The sequence below is a fragment of the Mchenga conophoros genome, linkage group LG19, assembly GCF_057382185.1.
Source record: "Mchenga conophoros isolate Kocher_MC1m ecotype Shallow Benthic linkage group LG19, M_conophoros_male_GT1.1, whole genome shotgun sequence".
NCBI lineage: Eukaryota > Metazoa > Chordata > Actinopteri > Cichliformes > Cichlidae > Mchenga > Mchenga conophoros.
The window spans coordinates 5,060,519-5,084,082 of NC_140544.1; the positions used below are offsets into that span (position 1 = coordinate 5,060,519).

The 23,564-nt window shown below is 40.8% G+C and overlaps 1 protein-coding gene across 6 annotated transcripts in view; it reads left to right on the top strand.

Moving 5' to 3' along the window:
- The window catches only part of ppp2r5eb (protein phosphatase 2, regulatory subunit B', epsilon isoform b), a 52,675-nt gene that overhangs the window by 14,875 nt on the left and 14,236 nt on the right, over nucleotides 1–23,564 (top strand). For 3 of the 6 annotated variants that reach the window (XM_085258252.1, XM_085258253.1, XM_085258251.1), the window contains exon 3: nucleotides 23,164–23,360. In XM_085258252.1, the coding sequence (XP_085114378.1) occupies nucleotides 23,164–23,360 (197 nt within the window). Of the gene's footprint in view, nucleotides 1–6,181; nucleotides 7,923–12,866; nucleotides 12,950–15,534; nucleotides 15,615–23,163; nucleotides 23,361–23,564 lie in introns of those variants that run through there. The other 3 variants (XM_085258255.1, XM_085258254.1, XM_085258256.1) reach the window with 3 other exon arrangements.

Sequence of the window (23,564 nt, forward strand, 5' to 3'; positions counted from 1 at the left end):
TTTGCAGCAACGTTTCAAAGAGCTGGAAAGTAAATAAACAGCAGACAGAAATGAGGCAGGTCGAATTGTATTGCGTTTCACGCATGCGCAGTACTGGAACGTAAGTGTTTTCACCCGTTTCAGTGTGGATGAACAACTCTATGAAAACGATAGTGTGGACGCGGAGCGTTTTCAGACGTATACGCCGTTTTCAAATATATGTGGGCTAGTGCAGACATAGCTTAATAGTGACCAATGAAGTGTATGTAAACAGCTAACAGTGGTTTATTTTACAGTCTTACTGTATTTATTTGTGGTTCAGTGACTGAGCCGGCACACCGTCCGTCTTTTTCAACACTTCCATGGTTCAGTTTCACACGTTCACTTTGCATTCACACACATCCACACATTTCCCACCTCCTCAGTACAATCACAGTCTGCTGCTCCTGACCACTGCCTCAGCAGCTCCACTGGAGCTCCACTTTTAGCCCCGGACGGTCTCTTTACCTATTATGGATTTGAATTTTTGCTGTTATTCATTTTCTCCTGCCTCTATACTGGATTCTCTTCAGAATCTCTTTGAGCACAGACTCATGGGAAAATTAAAAAGAAAAAAAAAATGTTTCAGTAACATGGACCTCCTGAGGTTTGCACCAATTCAATTCAGTTTTATTAATGTTTTATTTATATAATACAAATCACAACAACAGTTGCCTCAAGGTGCTTTATATTGTAAGGTAAAGACCCTGCAATAGTAGACAGAAACCTCTGCATTAAACACGTGTCTGTGTAAAAAGATTGTTTTTATACTGATTCTTAATGCAGCCGATTACACAGACTTTGTAATTTCACTGGACAAATTTCTTTCTTTCTTTCTTTTCTTTTTTGGGCAGTTCAGCAATGCGCTCGCTGTGTGGCCTTTACTTTTACAAATCCGTCCAGTTTATATATTTATATTTTTTGTGCCTTATCTGTCTCTATTGCCCTCTTCATTGTCCCTCGATAACACCCAGTGGAAAAAGGTCAGCACAGATACAGTCAAATCACACTGATTTTGAAAGTCAATCCACAGTCAGAAGTATCCATGTCCTCCTGTTTTCGCTCTTTGATGATGATTATGATGGATCCATATACTGGCTCCAAGCTCACACATTAACTTTAAAGCACACACAGAAGTCCGGGTGTGAACCCGTGTGCGCGCCCTGACACGTCTGTGCTGCAAGTGTCGGTTATATGTGCAGGCATGATGTGAAACTAGGGCTTTGCAGATTTTAATTTATTATGAATGTCAGCACAACGACAGTATTAATTGAATGTATCAATGGGCTCAACCCTGCGATGTGATCAAGCTGTTCTGTGCCGGGAACACATTTTAATGTTGCCATTCTGCTCCCAGCCCTGATCGCCTCCTTCATACGCTTGACAAGCATTAGCCAGTTAGCACAAGTATTGGCTTTAAAGGAAATTTCAACAATTAAGCTTGCTATTTAGACCCATCAGTCAGTGACTCCTGTTTCATTCAGATGTCACTCTTGCACCACATTTTGTGAAAAATGGTTTGGGCAAGTATGTGAGCCTCATGTTTGCTGTTAGCTTGTAAAGACTAAAGACCATTTGCAAGTCCCTGAGCATCCACGTGTGTCTGCGTAAAATAACATGCGTAACATTTCATAATCAGAAGGTAGGCTTAAGGGTCTTAACGTCTGCATGCCTGCTTGTTTTTTTTTTTTAAATGATTGCATGAACTTGTCTGCAGAGACTTTTCATTACGTTGCACCCCAGGCAGTGTAAGTAGAACAGGAATAACAGCTCGGCCATCGTGCCTTTAGCAGTCCCTGTCCACAACACAGTATAATTAAGACTTATTGTGACAGTTTTAGTGACTTGACACAGTTTTGCTTAACTGTTGACTGTGGCTGTTTTTACACATTGTACATACTGAATGAGTCTTAATGTAGATGGAATCCACTGAAATTAAAAAAAAAAAAGCTTTAAATTGTTAGTTTACATAGACTTTAAGGAATGGTTCAGCACTTTGTGATTTGTCAGCATTACCTGATTGAAAGAACACATCAAAGAGGTTTCAGACCAGCTTTACTGTCAGCATTGGTGTATAGAGCACACTGATGACACTCGTGTGCCCTTTGGTTCACCGTGAGCTGGTGTCTACATGCAAATATACAGCTGCGTTGAGTTTGGAGAGAACCCGGACGGTCTCATTTATTTCCCAGGATTTGGATCCATCTGATCACAAGACGACTGCACCAACCTCTGAGCCTCCCTCCACTCCCATACATGTCCACTTAAACCAAGTGAAAGAACAAGGATTAAGTTTGTCTCTTCCACTTGTCTGTTTTGAACTTTACACTATAAACAGCAGGCCCTCTGTGACGAATACCAAAAGCCCAGTGTTAAGGCACCAACCAGTAAAATTGAGTTAATACATGAAATCAGTCATTGAAGACAAACAGAGCCAGCGTCAGATGATCATAATGCATTTGTGGCCTCCAGGTGGCGAACACAAGGACTGACATTTGTTGGCCCCGCTCCTTGTGTGTGTGTGTGTGTGTGTGTGTGTGTGTGTTTAATTACTGACAGGCACTTCTACCTCTAATCTCTCTGCAGTATATAACTGCCAGGAAGAGGTGTGCTGGGCAACTATGCTGTATTTTATTAACTGGCTTACAGAGTTCACACCATGACTCAAACCATTTGGGAGTGTTTTAGACCAGCATTCAGAGAAAGAACTGGGGCATATATATTATACATTTGTATACATTTCTACTGTTTTGTTGTAGTTTTTGATTGTTTTAGTTGCCTTGAAGACATGTCTCCTATTTGTTTGAAGTTTGAGTTTGAAATTCCTGCTACTTGATTTTTCATGATTTTCTCTTCTTTTCACATCCTTCGTGTAGTCTTGTGGGGTGCGTATTTTATGATTCATTTCCTACGTTTCTTGTTTATTTCTATAAGCTCTCTATATTTACTTCCTGCCTTGAGGTGTACATGTGTGTAGCAGAGGTGGGCGTTAATCTGGTCTAGTGTATTCTGACTTTAGAGGTTTAGCAGACTGCAAAAGCACATCATCAGGATGCACAAATCATATCGTATTCCCTCTCCATTTCCTTCTCCTGCTCCTTTTTGTGGGTCAGTTGCAGGCACAGGTCAGACTTGAGCCAGAAGTGACAAGCAGGGTCTTGATGAGGCACGGTGGATTACATAAATCCAGTCGTTGGCAGCAGGCTCATTCCTGGATATTTAGAGGAAGACAAGTAAGACACTGTCTCCTCAAGGGAATCCTGGGGAGGAGGGGAAAGGATGACGCACACTGCCAGGAATTTTCACAATAAACCCGGTGAATGACACCACCCCGTCTTCTGCAGGTATACACATTTCTCGGTATTGTAATGATTAACAGGATCACGAGAATGTGTGCACCTTGTGCACCGTGTACACCACATCCGACATGAATAAAAATAAAAATGTCATATTTTTACATTTTTAAAAAGATCCCCTGTTCGATCCCGAGAGGAGACGCATATTCCTTTGGGTTTTGCTTCAAGAATGGCATCCGCTGTAAAAATGCCAGCTCAAACATGCGGAGATACCCGCTGTGATGGCCCCTTGTGAATAAGGAAGCAGCTGAATGTAGCTGCTTCTTCAGATTTTCACATAGCAAAATGTTAAAAATAAAAATCAACGCCTCCCTTCAAGCTGTATAGTTAATTGACGATGTAGTTTGGCGTATCTTTGTGTAGAACAAATAACTGAGCGTCTGTGTTCAGGGTGTATGCTATATTTACCAAATTAAACAAATGTATACTGGAGAAACTCAGTAACAGTAATGTTGTGTTTGACGTGTACAAACATGCCATTCTTCACCTTGTTTGCTAACATTGTTGGCTTTTTGATGTCTGAAAATAATAACTTGTTATTGACATTAAGTCTAATAATTAATAGAACAATCTTTGGGTATATATGCTATATCATAAATGATTTTAGCTTATTAGTTAACAAACAGTAACTGCCAAATGTGACTGGGTGAACTATACACTCAAAACCGTGCAAGCTGAATAAAGTGTAACTGAAGAAGCCTGCATAGGCTCAGTGTCCTGATTTGGAATGGGTGCATGTGCAGTTACAGCTTGTACTCTGTAGACAGTGGAGGTCGTTGGTTTCATTCTTTTAATTAGCAAAACATCCCAAAAAAGACTGAGAATGATGCTGCTTTTGGCTCCTCAGCTTCCACTTGGCAGACTGCCCTTTAGCAAGGAGCTAAATCTTCCCAAACAAGACTGCATTTGTACTACACATCTCCCAGGCTGGGCTGCATAACTGTGAATGCGAAGCAAAAATGTAAAAAATGACGACCCAGCCGGGTTCTTCTGAATCAATAGAGTTTAAATAGAAAGCCAACTGCTCCCTCCTCTAAAAGATTGAAATGAAAATTGGAAACGGTACACGGCTCGTGCTCTCTGCAGACCTCTGGGGACTTTAAGAGTTTCAGCTTGCTGCTACTTGTGCTTGTGCGTAGTAAAAGTTTTCTCCAACGTGATAAACATTCACAAGAGGAAGGCAGAAAAAAATTGCCAGCACGATCCCCACTTACTGTCAGAGTTGGCATAGCAACAAAATCATCCCTTTAGCTGGATGCATCCAGCGTGCAAGTTACACAGTTAAAGGATACTGCTGTGACATTGTAAATATGCACAGAATTATATAATCTAATTTACATTCCTGTTACAGTTGGCTACATTCATTTAAGGAGGCAGGATGAATAAGCAGAGGCAGAGAGTGGTGATCAGCCTGGTGGGTCACCTGCAGGAAGGCATAAGAGTCCTCTAATGTTATGTTGTTGGGGAAAGGAGCTAGTTAGAGACGCTGAAACTTTAATACATTCACCTTTTCCTGAGAGCTAAAATGACTAAGGATGTCCTGATTCATGAATTGATATTTACTATGCTGACTGCCTTCAATCCATCGGCAGATAAGATTGAGATTTAAACGAACCAGTGACTGATTTTTATGTCTTTTGTCTCATCAGTTTTATTCTGGTTAAGTGATTATTTTCAGTCAGTCTGAGCTAGAGCTGGGCGATAGAACGATAACGATATGTATCGCGATATAACTTTTACTCGATAGAGAAATTAAGCTATCGCGATAGACCTCGCCGCTCTTGTCCTCTTTAAAAAAAAAAAAAAAAAAAAAAAAAAAAAAAGGTCAGCCAATCCAAATTAAGTAGCGCAGAGCCGAACCAATCACAGCCGCAGCGTCACGTCGCGTGACTTGTTACGTACAGCACAAGTGCCAAGCCGCACGTGTGTTTGTTTGGGAAGCAGCCAGCGGGTAATGGAGGAAATGAGTGCGCCGACTAGAAAAATCAACCGAGCGGGACCGAAGAGAAAACAGATGATGGTTCCAATGCCGGAGAGATTGTCAAACGGAAGAGCCATAGAAGTTCCGTAGTGTGAAGTTATTTCGGCTATTTCAAGTCTGACAAAAAACAGAGTAGCGTGCACTGTAAATTGTGCCGAAAACAAGTCTGGAAATACAATAAACTGGTGCATGCGTCACACTGTGCGCCACGTTATTGTTTCGGTGAAATGAATTTCTACAATACTGTTACTGTTAATTCTACTCTCTGCAGTGTTTAAATGCTTACATATACACACAGTTACTGTCCCTCCACACATACGACTCAGTTCTGCTTCTATGCCCCAGCTTTGTTTACTATTTCCCACCGAGGCTTCTAGACTTCTGATTGGCCAACATTTCTGCACGGTTAGGAATCTAGCGCCACCTGCTGCTTTGGCATGTTCATAGCAGCGTTTTCCTTCATTTCTGCCTTTATGTGTGGACGGGATTATTTTTTAAAACGAAAACGGAAAATCTCTGTTTTCAAAAATACCCGTGTACGTGTGGACGTAGCCTCAGTCTCTGACTGGAAGCGCTAATTCGTCATTCGGCTTTTGTCAGACTAAAGTAACTGTTAAAACTGTTTGAAAAGCTAAGCTATACAACAAGGAGAGATTGAGAATTTCCTTTTAGTTCTCAGTTTATTTGATATTGACAAAAGTTAGTCAGTTTTGTCTGTTCTTCTGTAAAACAAACTAAGATTTATTTTTAGAATTAATATTTTGTTTCTAAGTGGAATTGACAATTTAGTCTGTTTCGTTTGTTCTATTTTGAAACTTAAACGCTTTAGCGGCTGCCTTTTGTGTAGTTTGCAATATTTGCCTTTATTTATCTGAAAAAGTCTCATGTTCCTTAAGTACATCTACCCTGTCGAACTTATTATGGGAAATAAATATTTAAATAAGAACAAGCTGCTGATTATTTCACATTTTACTTGTGAGCAACGGCACATTTAAATCTTACAAATTCTTACAAGTTATTTGGCTTATATCGTGATAGATATCGTTATCGCCTGAAATGAAAAAAACATATCGTGATATGAAAAAATCTCATATCGCCCAGCTCTAGTCTGAGCACAAAAAGGACCTTTCACCTGCTGTTTTAACACTTGCCTGTGCCTGTTGAGCTTAGTCCATGAAGTAGAATTACTACAGCAGATCTGAAGCCCTCTAACTGCTGTGTGGAGAGAATTCCTTTAGGATTCAGGATTCCTTTCCCACTCCTGCACATTAATAATAATAATAATAATAATACATTTTATTTAAATAGCGCCTTTCAAAGCACCCAAGGACACTGTACAACAGATAAAAACTGGAAATATACACAATGGTAAAAATAGAAGATAAAAGTTAAAACATACAGAAATTTAAGAATAGGCAATTTTAAACAGATGAGTTTTGAGGGTGGACTTAAAAAGAGAGAATGAACTAATATTTCTGAGGTCCGGGGGTAGGGAATTCCAAAGTCGAGGGGCAGAGCAGCTAAAGGCCCTCCCTCCCATTGTGATCAGACGAGCAGAGGGAACAGAGAGAGAAAGAGAAGATGAAGATCTGAGGCAGCGGGATGGGAGCTTCATCTGTAATAAGTCAGAGAGGTACGGTGGAGAGAGAGAATGAATAGCCTTGAATGTATACAGAATTATTTTAAAATGGATGCGAAATTTGACCGGGAGCCAGTGAAGTTGCTTCAGGATTGGGGAGATGTGGTGGGTAGAAGAAGTCCTAGTAATAATACGGGCAGCAGAGTTCTGGACACGTTGGAGCTTGTTGATAGATTTTTGTGTGAGGCCAAATAATAATGAGTTGCAGTAGTCAATTCTAGAGATAACAAGATTATGGATGAGAATGGCAGTGGCGTGAGGTGTGTCCTTTTCCTCTTCCCAGCTCTCGTGTAGGTGCTTTCCTCTCATGCCACGCTGATGTCTTATAGTCAGCTCCTTCTAATTACAGCTGCTGTAGTAGAAATAGGAAAAACTATAACAATAGAAGCCTTTTAATGGCTATATCTGGTTTTGACATTAACCGCAGGCTAACGTGGGCTATATTCTCCTCTGGTTGAACGTGTCCTTGACATTTTCAACCCAAATTAGGTTCCCCTCATGTCTTAAGCTCATGTCCACTTGGCGTAGGAGGACTGGTCTGTCTCTGACCTATCCTTGGACAGCAGTCTTTAAAGGAAAAAAAATAAATAAAAAGAGAGAAAAAATTAAAAGGAGATGTAGAATTCTGCACAACCCTCCAGTAGCTCTCTTTGCGGCTGCCTCTGTTCTCTATTCGGCCAATGAATCCCACCAACGTGCTTCCTCGTCCCCCACCACTCACGTCCTCTCCTCAGAAGAAACCCGAGCTGCGAGGTGTCTCTTTACATTTTTTTTTCAGCCCGACTCGGTACAGACGAGCCACAACAAGAGCACGGGTCCCCCAAAACTTCTGTTGTCCACATGTTCGACTCAGACCAGCTCACATAGTGACGTCCATGACTGCCGGTTTCTGCTGTTGGTTCCTAATAGGGAGAGGAAACCTGATTAAGTGAGTGACAGTTTTATGTGTGAGTATTGTGTGGGAGTGCATAGTTGCTAGCCCATGAGCATTGAGTGTTAAAGTTAGCCTCTGCTGTCAAGGGCTGTTGCCGATACCAGCCGGCCTAGCCTGTCATGTGTGTGTGAGACAGACGGAAAGGTAGACTTAAAATGGAATGGGAATGGTAACAGAAGATGAGTGTTTTTGCTGGCTGAAAGGAGAATGGAAAGTTCGCTGGTGGAAGGAGGACATATTATCCTGAAAGTGAAAACATTCTTCTACAGGTTGTGGAATGTTTGAGTTTGTAGCATAGCAGGTGTTAGCTGTGCTGCTGCACTTCCATCTGCATTATTGTTAAGCTTAGGTCAGTGCACATGTATAATATTTACAGATGTGGATTGTTCAATAACATTTTTAGTGGCTAAATAAGAGTTTAGTTTGTAAAGTGTTGAACTAGCAGAACACTTCAGATATCAACATACTGTATAACTGAATAGTGTTGCATTTTAAGGCCATGTTATCCAACACTGGTCTAATAAACGTGGGTAGCACATCAAGTATGATACATGTAGACTATACCATGATAAGTCTACCTGCTGGATCATTGCCAGGGGCACAGCTGGTAGTCCTCCATTACATGCTATACTCCCCTTGGCTCGGCTATAACAGCTGGAGGATATAAAGAAGTGATCCCCTGGCACATCTTAGTTGAAGTCTGAAACATTTTTTGTCTTTATCACCTCTATCTCTTCTGTTTCTTTCATTCTTTCTTTTTTGGCTAGCGATATAACCCTGATTCTTTCACATTGGTCATCCTAAAATCGGATGGCATCAAAACTTAATGGACTTGTGGTAGTTTTGTGTATAACTCCAGCAAACTTAATAAACCAATTACTTGACTTTCTTGATCCTGTAACTGTCAAAAAAGGCACTAATCATTGTTTTGATGTTGTGTTGAGGTTTCTCTTGTTACTTGGTAGTAGAAATGGTACTACACACATGTAGTATTAACATTTCATAACCTGCCTTTTGAACTTGGCCTATCAAAAAGTGCTGATGGAATTCCTGACGTGGCGGTTGTGTTTTTGGAAAACACTGCAGCAGCGGGTAGCGAGAGAGCTTAAAGTGAGGGATGGGTACCTCCTGTCTTGTGCTGTGTTGGTGTTAACAGCTGTTGGAATTCCCGCTATGTGAGATCTACAAGCATCCTGGCCCTCTAACCTAGACTCGTGAAGAGCGTCTTTGTCTGAACCATCCCAGGTGATCGTCCCTGCTGCTGCTGCTGCTTCTGCTGCTGCCTCAGAGAGCAGATTTTAGTTTTCAGGCTTTGACTTGATGCTCTCAAAACAGAGTCTTACTCAAGGAAACTTTGATATGACACATCAGCTGTCAGCCGGTCCAAATAGTTGACCTTTCAGTTATGTGAAATACTGCTGCTACACTGAATACTGATGTCTCGAGACATTTTATTTTATTTTATTTATTTTTTTGGATTATTTATTTAGGTAACACTTTCATTTTATATTAATGAATTGACCTTGGCTTGATGCTTGATGCTAACTGCATTGAACAGCCCATAACCTACCTACCACTTTAGGTACTATTCATTCAGAGGTAGTTTAAAACATTGTTATGCATATTTAGCTGCTATTTCAAAATGAAATTCATTATCCACAAGCATTATTAGCAGGGATGAGCAGGGATAGAAACCTTTATGCACACTGTGATAGCTATATGTCATGTATACAAGTTGAACTCTGCAGGGTCTGCAAACCTAACCTCAGAGGGGTAGGCTGCACTGCTGTTCCATTTATCCTTTTCTTATATCTGTAGCAGAAGTTGCATTTGTTTTACAATGAAATATATTTCAGGCATTTTGTACCTGTGACACAGTGCTATCAGAGTGATTGAGTGAAAGTGACTAGGGCCTCCATGGCCCTGCCATCTGTTGTGTTGTTGGCTGCAGCAGTCGGGAGCAAAGTTTACCCAGGACAAGTGCATGTGTTAATGATTGACAGCGTCCTGGCGCCTTGCAGGAACTCTTATATGAGACCTGAGAACACAGAGATAGGGGCACAGGGAGTTTGTATCTGGGTCATGAATATATATTTATGTTCAGGTTTTTCCATTACACCAGTCCTACCCTGCTACCTGTACTGTATGTACAACTTTATTTCGGGAAGATATGTAAATCCAAATCATGTAAATCCTTTGCAAACAAGGAAACATCAGAATGTATTAGATCACATAATGTCTGATTGTAGTTCTGTTTTTGGTTTTGTTTTGTTGAAAAGAAATGATTTTGATCATTTGATTGGTGATCTCAACATCATTGCCCCCACCTTTCATTCATGCATGCTGTATTTGGACATTGGACCATAAGAGAGCAATCTTTGCTGCTGAGCTCAGTGAGCTGTTAGAAATGCCCTCTGTAAGTAGAAGATTAAGAATAACTAGTAAAGGTGACCCAGCTAATATGAACAAAGCTGTATGAACTATTTGCACGCTCTAGATTGTGGGTAAAAAGGGGAATAAGCTAAAGTCAGCAAGCCCTCCAGAAATACTCTATAGGAGAAAATTGGACTGCCCTTTGGTTATGAATATCACAATCAACTCATTTAAATTTAGACTACTATTCTCACCTACTGAGTATGATTATGCAATGGTCACTGAGTGGTTATATCCCTTTATTCTGATGCAATGTACATTTATTTTGTTGATTAGAAAAATCCCATACATCTGCAGATTGTTTTGAGTCCTACTTTCCACGTTGCTTGTTTAGATCGTTTGTACGCACATTCTGCCAGTCATCGTCTGAAATACAAACCCTACACTCATTCTTCCATTTAGATTTCAATTTATTAGTTCATTTTCCCCCATTCATAATGTTAGTAAGAAGTTTGTTCCTGCTCATTATTGGTTTTACTGTTTAATAAGGATGGGAATTGATAAGAATTTCGCAATTCCAGTTCCATTATTGATATCACTTATCGATTCCATTCATTTTTGATTTCCTTATTGATTGTCATTGTGCATGCTGAAGGTATTTCCCCTCTTGGTTGTGATCATTACTGGGGTCATTACTCAAAAAAGTAATTATTACACAGAACACATTTCTTAAAAGTAATGCAGTACGATACTTAATTACACCCAGGTTAAAGACTTTGTTATACTACTGTTTGTTACGTTACTTTCATGTTACTTGGTAAAATGATCTGAAACACACATTACCATAATTGCTATTTAACAATATAAACCTGCAGGCTACAGCCCCACACACCAACACAAATTCCTATCCTAATGAGGACACAAATATGATCTTTCTTTTAGTGTTTATGAACACAAAGCAAAGATGAAAACCAACACAAAGAGACTTCAAAATGATCGTCCCCGTGATTCTACTGCAGACACATGAACAGGTAGAAATAGAGGCTGCAGCCTGATTAGTCAACAGTTTGTTACCTGTTGAAGTTCAGCAGCAGCTCACTTTATCACAGTGCTGGGCTGGGGTCAGCATTAACTCAGCTTTAACATCCTTCTGCCTTCTTGGCTAGCTTAGCCTTAGCATGCTGTCTGTGCACGTGCTTGTAAAAAGCTGAAGTTGTGTTAACAGTACGATGCATCTTTGTTCTGGAGCAGGCTTTATTTTACCATAAAGCTCCCACCCTTTTATGCAATAAAAATAAAAGTAATGTCCATATCCACTGTTTTCCTCCACTGACACACAAACTGAAATCATCTGATTGCAGCGAGAGTGCACGAACCGATAAGCGGGATTGATATACAGGCAGACTAACGATTCCAAGGAATTGGTCTACTGAGAACCAGTTCTCTACAAGAACAAGTCTTTGATTCCCATCCTTACTATTAAAGTACGTTGTATTTCTAAAGTACCTGAGCCGTAACTTTATATGAATTTCCTGGAAGAAGTGCAGTTCTCCATCTGACGAAACTGAACGCTAGGAATCGATACAATCTAATTTCAATATTTAAACCTTCCATCAGTTCTCACTGTGACCATTCTGTGACCTTTGGTTTTAGCTCCCAGTGTGCTGTCTATATAGAGTTTTCTTTCCCATTAATGGCATGTGTAGTTGTGAAATTCATGTGCTTTATAGCTTCAGTAAGTTCTAAATCTTCTCAGCAGAAACATGAGTTTGGGAATGGTAACCTTTGTTGTGGTTACAAACAACAAAAAGATAAACAAATCTTCTGTTCAAGGTCTCTGACCATTGTTCCTTTTAGCTTCGCATCATCCCTTATTAACTGTTCTAGGGGTTCAGTGTACAAAGCAAATGGAGTAGGGCTAAGTGGGCATCCGTGCTGGCAACCCCTCTCTGGGTTTCTATTCTGATTGAGGTGCCTGCTAATTTTAATCCTGGTATTTGGCAAGTTTTACAAAGTTTTGATGCATTTAATAAACTAAATGGGGCCTGGATGCTATCCCAGCTGTCTCAGGGAGAGAGGCCTTTTGCCATCTTTACTAATTACTGTAATATTTTCCTAATTCACCTGATCAATTATCCAAGGTCTTCCTGTACCTAAATTGGTCTCTATATATTTAAATTTTTTTGTGTGTGGTATAATTGAAATGATCGCCTCCCTCCATGTCTTTGGTGCCTCATCTTCCTTCAGAATGTGATAAGAAGTACTGGAATTATCTGATCCTTAAACCACATGTACCATTTGACAGGAAGCTGTCCGTATAGTGAAATGTCAGGGAGGTATGTCCAAAAAGAAAAGGAGACTGCCCATTTGCCATTCTATACAGGTGAAACTAAGGAACATTTCAGTTCTGCATTGAAAGTGTAATTGCTTTAAGCAGCAGCACTTTGAACCATTTCAGCCTTTGTTTGATTTGGTTGCCATGGTTACAGTGGCCCTTTAACTTGAGTTGCGTTCATTTCAGCCCAGCATCGTGATCATCTGTTAGTTGGTGGTGAATCAGCTTCCTGTTGAGGTTGGGATTGACAGCTGATGTTGCTGGGTCACGTCTGTCCTGGTTTGAAGACCAAAACCGAACAGATGTTATGACAGTGAGCATTTATCATCTCATCTCACTTTAATCCTTTATGTAATGTTTAACCTCTTTGGCTCATGGGCCCTGTATTGACAGCAGTGAATGCTGGGAAAGGGGAGACTGAAAACACACAGTTCCTTTTTGAATTTAAACAGTTGTATAAATATTTTGTTTGCTGAAGTTTGAAGCCAGATTTGACATTGCCTTGGGGTAACTGGCACTACTATTAGTGGGTAGCAGTCAGGTGGTAAGGTTAGAATTTGGTATAAACAACATGAAAGCGTGGATCCATCCATCCCAGCGCAGACTGCTGGTGGTGTTGTAATGGTGTGGGTGGATTTTTTCTTGGCACAGTTTGAGCTTCTTAGTACCGTTTGAGCATCATTTAGACACAGCCTATCTGAGTATTGTTGCTGACCATGTCCATCCATTTATGACTACAGTGCCCTCATCCCCTAGAACTGTAGAAAACTGCGTCATGGATTTGTAGCTGACAAATTTGCAGCATCTTCATGATGCTATCAAGTCAGCATGGCTCAGCATGAATCATCAAAGCTACTTTAGCAGAGTGCAAGAGTAAAATTATAGATCTGAAAATGAACATAAAAGGTCCCCTTAAACTAGCAGTTTCTTCTATTTTTGTTTGCAAAGAGAGTATTTTGCAAAACAATACAGGCTTGACAATGTTAAAAGCTTAGTATTTGAGCACTTTATCCACTTAGTTGCCCTCTTTTTGGAGATGACAAAGTGAAAATTGTCATTTTTTTGTAGAGCTGCTGATGAGGCATAGTTAATCCCTGTTTTCTCCTCTCTCACTGGCTATTTGTTCTCAATTGCTAAAAGGGGATGGGGCTGAAAAATTATGGAGAGAAATTTGCCTGAAAACGGTTGCAAATGTGAACGATATGATTCCCAAGCTCAAACTACGACTTACAGCTCTGTGCAATGATTTGTGTGTAACTTTTGTGGAGTCACACGTGGTCAGATTGCTTTGTATTTGTGTGTGGATTGATGCATGCATGTGTGACTCCTCCAAAGTTACACACAGACCATTGTACACAGTTGTAAATCTTAGCTAATGCTTGTGAATCCCATTGCACACACTTGCAACCCTTTTGAGGCGAATCTCTCTCCATAAAGAATCAACACCTTTTTATCAGCGTAAATAACATTAATTGAAAGCCACAATCAGAAGCAAGAAGTGCAAAGGCCACACCCAAAGCATCCCTCCATCAGAGGGTATGTCTGCCTTTACTCCTTATCTGCAGTCCTGACTGTTTATACCTTTATGACTGTTGTTTGCGTTGGCAGAAGACAAAGTGTGTGTGTACATAGAGCGCTCTCTCTCTTTCACAGGACTAATTCTGCAAATTAACCTTCGTACTATGCCCATGTGCTGCAGCCGCTTGTGCTTGCTCTCACTCTTACTCTCTCTCTCTCTCCTGCTGTAACTCAAGCCTGTTCACCCGGTCACACACATTGACTGCTTTTAGAGATGAGGGACTTTCCCATTTACACTGTGTGTGTCTGTGTGTGTGTACTCTTCTTAAAGAGTGTGCCGCCTGGTCACCTGATACTTTTCTATGATTCCCCTCCTAGATTTGTACTTCCACTAAAGTCTCTCCTGTACTGCACGGACGATAGTATAATCTAAAAGATGGTGAAGGATAGTATTGAGACACTTAGCATTTCAATAGTCTCCTCAAATTTTATTGGCGCGCTAAATTGTGCTAAAATCGATATTACATTTTCATTCATATCAGAGTGAGGGGGTGAGATAATTTCCCCCACACATTTTTATTGTGTTTTTGTTTGTATTTATTTTTATTCTTGTTCCAAAGGATTTCTTCACCAAAGGCTTTGATTCAGTCTTGTTCTTTGTTTCCAAACCTGCCGCTGTCTTAAAGCCTTAGTTTTCTGTGTATATTTATCCCAGTAGCCGTGCCCCACTTTGTATTTATACCCCGTCAACATGCGGAGTTCACCCGCAGGCCACACGGAAACAGTTGACTGCTTCAGCTCAACTTCACTTGTTCCAAGGACAGACGTCATCACTCACATGATTAGCTGTGGGCACAAACATTATATTTTCCCTTGTTAGTCTTAATATCTCGGTTCGTTCATGTTATTAATGAGGAAATGACTGTTTGCTTTTGAAATCACCTTTGCTAAATGCTAAAATTCCCCTGTTTCATTCACCCACCACCCTAAATTTAATGATGAGATGCTGTTGTAATGTGAAAGGCATGCCATGCTTTGGTAGATGGAGAAAAAAAAAAACACTTTTTGTGCCCTGCTTGCTTCCACTGCAGAGTCACTATTTTTGCCAACTCATTAGAGCATGCGTTTCAGAATTTCTGCTAAATGGCTGAATGATAAGCTTACTAAACAACAGATTTTACAAGCTTTTTTTTAAAATAGACAATTACAAATGTAAGCTGCTGGATTCTGACCCTTCATTCAATAGGTTCATGCTGTTATGTAATTAGCCTGACTTATAGGATTTCCTGCAGCGAGACATCCAACTGCTCTCTCGTGCTGTGAGTTAAGTTTTTTTCCACCATTAATTAAGCAGCACCGACTTCTCTCTTCCTCTGCCAGGGAGCCCAGATGAGAGTCTCTTCCAAAGCTGAGAAACGGAACAGAACTAAGAGGGCAGGGAGGAGGAGGAGAAAATCAGGGTGAGGCTGAAGCCAGAGTGGTGCATCAGTGTTTCCGCAGGCCAGAGCCGCGCTCATAAAGTATCTCAGAATAGTTTCGTTGATATGAGAGCAGTTTGCTTTGCAAGAAGTTGTGAAGCTTTTCTAGTTCTGTGACCTAGTGTCTACCATCATGCTTGATGGTCTTTCAAGGACACAGAGTTAAAGTCTGTGAGGTTTCTAAAGAAATTGCTCTTTGAGTCAGAAAGATTCATTTGGACAATTGAATATGACAGTGTTACTCCAGACTGATACCCCTGAAACATTGGATTATGAAGTTCACATCTGTATTGTGGAGTGTTCAAAACCTCTGTCTAATATTCTTATTGTGGCTGAAGGTCTGTTTGTCTAATGATGTCTGCGTGAAGTTGTGAGTCAAATGGGAACAGAAAGGAGTGCAGCAAATATGTTCACCCTGCTATAAATCTTACAGTTTATTTAACTAATAAACACCTCTCAGGCTACTTAAGTAATCTAGAAGCTGACAACACAAATGACTTCAGGTGCAGTGCTTGTTTTTGCCTTTGCTGATAATCTGAGAGAGTTTATTATTTTGTCATTTAGACTGAGGCTGAATAATGAAGTGATAATGAAGTTGGTTAGAAGCTTTGGCAGCACTTAGTATGAGGATTTTTCACTCAGATGGAATAAATGGTTGAATTAGAGAAATAAAATCTTAGCATATCAATCTCTATTGATTTATGTTTGTCAGGATTTCATTATGGGCGATTACTTCTTACAGCGCCTTTTTAGATGGTGTAACAGGGACGGTCATGTAATGTTGTATTTAACATTGTATTGCATGCATCTAATAGATCACGTTCTTCGTCTGTGTTAGACTTGCAGAGAAGCTGTGAGTGTTTGTGCATTAGGGTTTCCTTCTTCTTCTTCTTTTTTCCTGGTCCCTGTATGCTGGTCAGTGTACTTCCCACCTACAAAGCTTGAAATAAGTTTAGCTAATCCATGGGCACCAACTGTTTTGACTTATATTTGATAGCCAGTATTAATTTCTAAAAGTGCCCCCAAAGTTTTCTCGATTTGCAAGTCTTAACCACAAATGTAAACCAAGCTGTTCTTGACCTAAGCATCATAAAGGTATTGAAGCTACCAGACATAGCAAGTCTAGATATATAAGAAAAAACAGAATACATGCAGGCGTATTCCTTCCAACTATTTTCTTTTGCAGCCTACGTTTTACTAGCCTCTGCTGCAGTCATATTGTCATTCCGATCCTACAAATCATGGCTTGCTGTTGCTCAAAGAGACTGACAGTGTGGATCAGCAACCGCTAAACGCTCATGAGTTTCATCGACTGTCCAGAGTGGCTGGCGGATTAAAGAAAAAACAGAGCACATTTGTACCAGCTAAATGGATTTGGGGATAAAGAGGCATGGTAGAAGTAAAAAGCCCTTTGTGATATGGGTAGTTGTATATATGAAACTATATACACTCTGAAATGAGATCAACTTCATCAGTTATGCTTACAGTTGCAAACATTGGTAGTAGGGTTATGCAGCCCATGAAGGTGAGTGGGTTTGGCTGTTTGAATGGGGCTATTGTGGTTAATCATACAATTAGATTGTGTGTGGGCAAGTAATTGTTTTTCTATCCTTTCGTCCTTTTGCTTTGCGGCTTTGCGTTAAAATCACTTTCCGCCCTCTGCATCGACACAGAGATGTGATTTTAAAGAGACAGGTTAACTTGGAAGGGTCTTACTGAAGCTGGTATATGTTTGAATGTTTAACTAGATAATGTGTGGTGTTATCCTTCATGATGATTTTGATCATTTTTAATAGGAAGCATTAGCTACAACGTGGCAGTCTGCAGTGGAGTGTAACCTTTTAATGGCTATGAATGGACCCTCTCCTGCATTTGTCCCACTACTCTGCTCTCAGAATGACATTATTTTACAATATTCTGAATGCATTTTTATTCCCATATTCAAATTAACACCGTAATGTTTTACAGGAAAAAAAAAAGCAGACAGTAGCTGAGAAATAAATAATTTGATTATTACTGAAAGGAAATTACAAGAGAAAATTTTGAGGGATGGATATGTTTCTTTTTAATGAGGCCAGGAAGCCAAAAGTCCCCCAGTTTCAGTTGTTAAATATGAACATTTAAATTTTTTTCTATTTTACTAAGCTGAATATTTTTGAATATGCCACCTTATGCACTGCCGACTCGCACAGGACTTTTTAAAAGCCTTTTCTGGCATTTTGAAGACCCAGTGACTACAATGGATAATGACAATATTTGTTAGCTGCTGCTGTGGTTAAATTACAGATAATAGGCTGTGAGGAGGCAGACAGGAGAGGGGAGCATGGCATGAAAAATGTGGAACCATAAACATCATAGTTATTTTGCATTCAGGGAGCTCCACATTGTACAGTTATTTAATTTGATCATCAGTGCTAAACATAAACTCTGATTTTGGACTGTTAGTTTGACCGAACAAGTATTTAGTAGACCTCACCTTCAACTCTTTGTGAAGATTTGAAGTTTTATCTTACTAGAAAATGCTGATGGAATACGGTTGGTTTGTTGCTGCTGCTTCTTCTTCTTCTTTTCTTTTTCCCCCTCCATCATTTAGGCTGTTTTTACAGAAGATTACTTGTTGATATCCACTCTGATGTACATACACACAGAGAATAACCTTCTCTGGGACCCCTTTCAGAGGTTTCATATACGGCTGCACCACAGGCTGCTCTTTGTGCTGATTTCTGGGCCTAACTGAGATTATATGTGTGCGCGCAATATCAGGGTGGTTTCTGGGTTATCCTAGGCCACACACACGCGCGCGCTTATTCTCTCACATACTTTTAAGTACAGTTGCACACATTTTTATGCACAGTGTGTCTCTAGCTCTCTCTGCTTCTCTCCCCTCATTCACCCTGGTAGTCTCTCAGCCAGCTCCAAGCCGTTTAGCTATGCCCCCTCGCTTTGTCTGTGTGGAGGGATTACTCTGTCCTTTGTGATTATCTGTCTATTAATAGCTTCCTTTAAGGCTGTTCACATGCTTCAACAGAAGCAGAGTTGCAGGATTCCGAGGCCCCGGGCTCTCCAACACAATCCGACCCCGAATTGTGAAGCGGGTAATTACAGTAATGATGTACAGCATACTGTACACTGCTGTACTGAGAGGAAGGACTCACACATACACACCAAAGAGTGCAGGAGTACACACAAAGCAAGCAAGAACATTTTTTTTTGTTTTTGTTTTTTTGCTGCGATGTGCAACAAATTGGACTACATAATAATGTATATTGTTACAGCTTGCAGGCGCATACACAGCCAAACATAAAATACAGAGGCTAAGAAAGAGCTCTCTTCTGATGCCACTGGGGTGATGAACCTCAGATATACACCCATCACGTATAACATTATGAGCACTGACAGGCGAAGTGAATAACAATGGTTATCGCTTCATCATGGCACCTGTTAGTGGGTGGGATATATTACGGACCGAGTGAACATTCAGTCCTCAAAGTTGATGTGTTAGAAGCAGGAAAAATGGGTAAGTGTAAGGATTTGAGCGAATTTGACAAGGGCCTAATTACGATGGCTAAGCGACTCGGTCAGAGCATCTCCAAAATAGCAGCTCTTCTGGGGTGTTCCCGTTCTGCAGCGGTCAGTATCTGTCAAAAGTGGTCCAAGGAAGGTACAGTGGTGAACCAGCAACAGGGTCATGGGCAACCAAAGCTCATTGATGCATGTGGGGAGCCAAAAAGGTCTGATAGAAAGGCGTGAGAACACAAAGTGCATCACAGTGGTGTATGAGGCTGCATAGGTGCAGAGCAGTCAGGGTGCCCATGCAGATGCCTGTCCACCACCATAAAAGGTGATGGCAGCAGAAATTATAAAAAGCACTGATGGGCATGTGAGAACTGGCCTGGTCTGATGAATCAGAATTTCTTCTACAGCACATGGCTGGTCAGGTGACTATGTGTTGCTTACCTGGGGAACACTTGGAGTCAGGATGGATTATGGGAAGAAGGCAAGCCGGCAGAGGTGTTCTGCTGGGAAACCCTGGGTCCTACCTTACATGTGGATGTTACTTTGACACATACAACCTCCCTAAGTGTTGTTGCAGACCATGTACACCGTTTCATGGAAAACCTCTTTTAGCAGGATAATGCATTCTGCCACAAAGCACAAATGGTTCAGCAATGGATTGAGGAGCACAACAATTCTGAAGTGTTGACTTGGCCTCCAGGTTTCTCAGACGCTACCGTCTTACAGCACTGTTACTAACATCTGGCTAGATCGTGCTAGATATCAAGGTGCATCTTCAGAGGACAGCATATTTATTCTTGTATTGCACACTGCCCTCTGCACTCACTATACACTGTATAGCACTTTCTTGAACATTGTCCTCTGTATACAGCCTTGTCACCCACATGCATATTACACAACAATGTGACAGATGAAACCTTCTTGATAAAGATGCATGCACTTTTTTCCAGCCCACAGTTCATATTTCACGATGCATAGGCATGCACATGAAGGGTGTTTCACATGCAACACATGACGTGGAAGAAGAGGGACCACTTTGATGCCATATTACTCTCCTGTTTTGCAGTTATGTGTTCAAAGAGAAGACTACATACACACAGACATGACGTAGGACAATCTTTACCTGCCCTTTTTTCTTCTCATCTAAAGGAACAGGTTTAGATGTGGAGAGGAACATACAGGGATAGAACACGGAGGACACACCATTATTTTAGCCCAAAAAATCTTTCGTTCTTCACCTAGAGAGACCATAGGTCAGGAAAGTTGTTTACTGTGTTACTGTGTGTGCTGGTTTATTTGGGTTTGCCGTCTGCTACTGCTGAATCCAACACTGATGAGTGATAAGAGTGAGCAAATAAGGGTTGTGTTGCAGGCCATTAAGCTAAAGCAGTGAACAGAAATGGATGCTGAAACACCACAAAACCAGGTCATCCCTGGGGTCAGCAACGCAATAAAGTAGTGCAAATGAATCTTCTAGTTGTCTTAATTTCTGATGTTCTTTATCAAGCAGATTGTTTAATTTGAGCAGAAAAGAGTGAATCCCTCTTATGTGTACAATAAGACTGCAGCACAATTTGTGGGCTATTTGGAGCGCTGAGTAAACTTGGCAGGATAAGAATATTTTTGCGTGTGTTGTAACGCCTCAACCAAACGTGAAAAATTCAGCTAAAATCAGCTTGCTGTGCATTCTCTCTGATAAATGAACGTTTATTGTGGAAGTTAGTGGAGCAGGGATTAGGACTGCTGCCAGTCAGCCAGGGTTTGGGTTTGATTGTGACTGGCCCGGTTGGATGCATCCTCAATGAGCTGAGCTAAAGCAGGAGGCCAGCAGGTCGTGAGTAACTAGTGGCATTTGGATCAAAACACATTCAGCATAATCACTTTAAATGCGCTCAAGGAGATCTGCAGAGGACTTTTTTCCCCAGGACAGGAAACTGCACTTTCTCTTTAAACGGTCAGAGCTTCAGGAAGAGGATTTTAGCCATTCATTGTAATGAGCTGACAAAAAAGGAAGAATGAACCAAATCATCCATTTATACAGAAGTTTAATTATGTTTCTTCAGCCGCAGATCATTTTCTAATTTCCCAAGTTAATATTATTTAAAGGAAGTAAAGTAGAAGACATTTTAAACCCTTTTTATTTCTAACAGGATGCTGAGGTTTGCTACACAGGATGCTTACAGCACAGTTGAAGTATTCTGGTCATACGTTAATATGATTCTGCTTCTCTGCCATACAAACAGTTTATGCACTATTCAGCCTCACAGTGATTGCTTCTTCATAACAGCAACACCGATGTATAGACGCTTCACACATCATGTGTCCTTGAACTTTTATTAGTTCCCCTCTTGTCAGAGTTTTTACAAAGCTGAATTGGATTTGGATTTTGTTGACTAAAGTCATCTTAGTTTAGGCTAAACTGGAGCTGCCACAGACTGACAGGAAGCACGTTAAAGGAAGGCATCGCATTGAATTTCTCTTTGTTTTCATAATGATTTGTAGTTAAAACTAGACTTGATGTAACAGTTTGTGTATCTGTATGTCGCTTATCAGTGCTTTTCACTATTTCTACTACTGGAAAGAGCCTGCTCAAGTGAGAGAGCTCAGTAAAATCAACAAATATGCAAAAAAACTTTTGCATTTCTTTCTATAAAATAGGCATATTTCCTTCTTTCAGTCTATTATTTGGTTTGTAAAATTGAAAATGGTGAAAAATGAAGTATTTCAGAGGTAAAATAAGGAATCACCTACTCATTATCACAAAACCTGCATGTTATGGTGAGGTGAAAAAGTCATTTCACCGGTACTCCCTAACTTTCTCGCTCATTTACATGTATATTGTGACTCATCGTCAGTAGCAATAGAATTCAAAATGCAGCCAAGCGCTTTGAAGTGTAATTGTGGAGCGCACACATGCACAGTAGTAGCAGTGTGCTGTCTTCAGAGCAGCAGCTTATCTCTTACATAATAATGGCCCAGTCCTGCCGGGATGAGAGCACCGGGTCTTGAGTTGTGGCGATCTGGGAAGATTGTTGCTCATCTCCCCCACAGGTCTGAACTCTGTGCGACCTTCTTGTCGTGTCTGTCACAGTGGGATCAGAATAAAGACACCTGCCGCCTTCTTCTGCCTGCACATCCACACAATTCGTGACAGCGTTGCCTCTCCCATCAGAAACACTCGCTGCTGGATAATGAGGCTGTCACACTCATCCTGCCTGTGCAGACAGGGGTCTGCAGGGAAGATGAATAAGTTAAAAGCTGTTGCAGAGCAAGAAGCACACTTTTACAACTGAGGCATGCACTGGTAGCATCCTTCGTTTCTTTTGAACAGTCCTCCGTGAACATCTGTTGGAGAGCTCGGAAACTTCGATTTCTTCTTCTAGGCAAAGTCACACATTTTCTTCTTTGTGGCTGTAACTACCCACCTACTTCATCTTGTGTTTACACCAAACAGAGATGCTCTGCTTTCGCTCCAAATATTAAAACAGGTGATTCAGGAAGCGACAAAATCAGCACGAGATGAGGGCAGATCAGTAACAGTTTAACTACTACATGGTATTGGATGTGTCTTTAACCCAATCTGCCTGTAGACAATTGACTAAGAAGTAAAAAAAGTATAACTTGATCTCAATGTGGCTAAAAATGGTTTTCATTACCAACAACTTGCTGTGCTAATTGTTTAGTTTGTAAATTCATGGAGAAAGCAGGTTTTTAGCTTCAAAGGGTAGAATCCTGACCATGACCATTAATTGCTTTTCTCATAAAATGGTAATGAAAAAAGAAATCAATAAATATTAATGTGGTTATTTGTGTGTCAGGCCTCTGTCCCACCAGGTCTGCTCAAATCCCTGTTTTTACTCTGCCCGTCTTTGACCATGTGGTGTTTGCTATTACAGCTTTCTGGTAGCTGCGGGAGTCAGAAGCATCTGCTCGCTCCAGATATGTGTCTTTACCAATTTATCTAACCTTTGTCATCATCTTTCTCTTTCCCCTGTGTTTGCTTTTGCCTGTCTAGACGTGCCGGCGGCGGAGCAGCCGGAGCTGTTCCTGAAGAAGCTGCAGCAGTGCTGTACTGTCTTTGACTTCATGGACACGCTGTCAGACCTCAAGATGAAGGAGTACAAGCGCTCCACGCTCAACGAGCTGGTGGACTACGTGACCGTAAGCCGGGGCTACCTGACAGAACAGGCCTACCCCGAGGTTGTGAAAATGGTAAGAAAGAATGAATCTGCCCATTCTGCGTAAACAGTAGATTTGCACTCTGTCTGTACAGAACACTGAAGTTCAGTTTTTTTGTTTTCGCCATGTCCACTCACAACTTTACACCATCTTCATCTCAAAGATGGAGGAAAGTTTGCAGTGATGGGTGTTGGTTTGTCTGCACAAAGCCCTTTTGTCAATTTTTGACCAATAAAT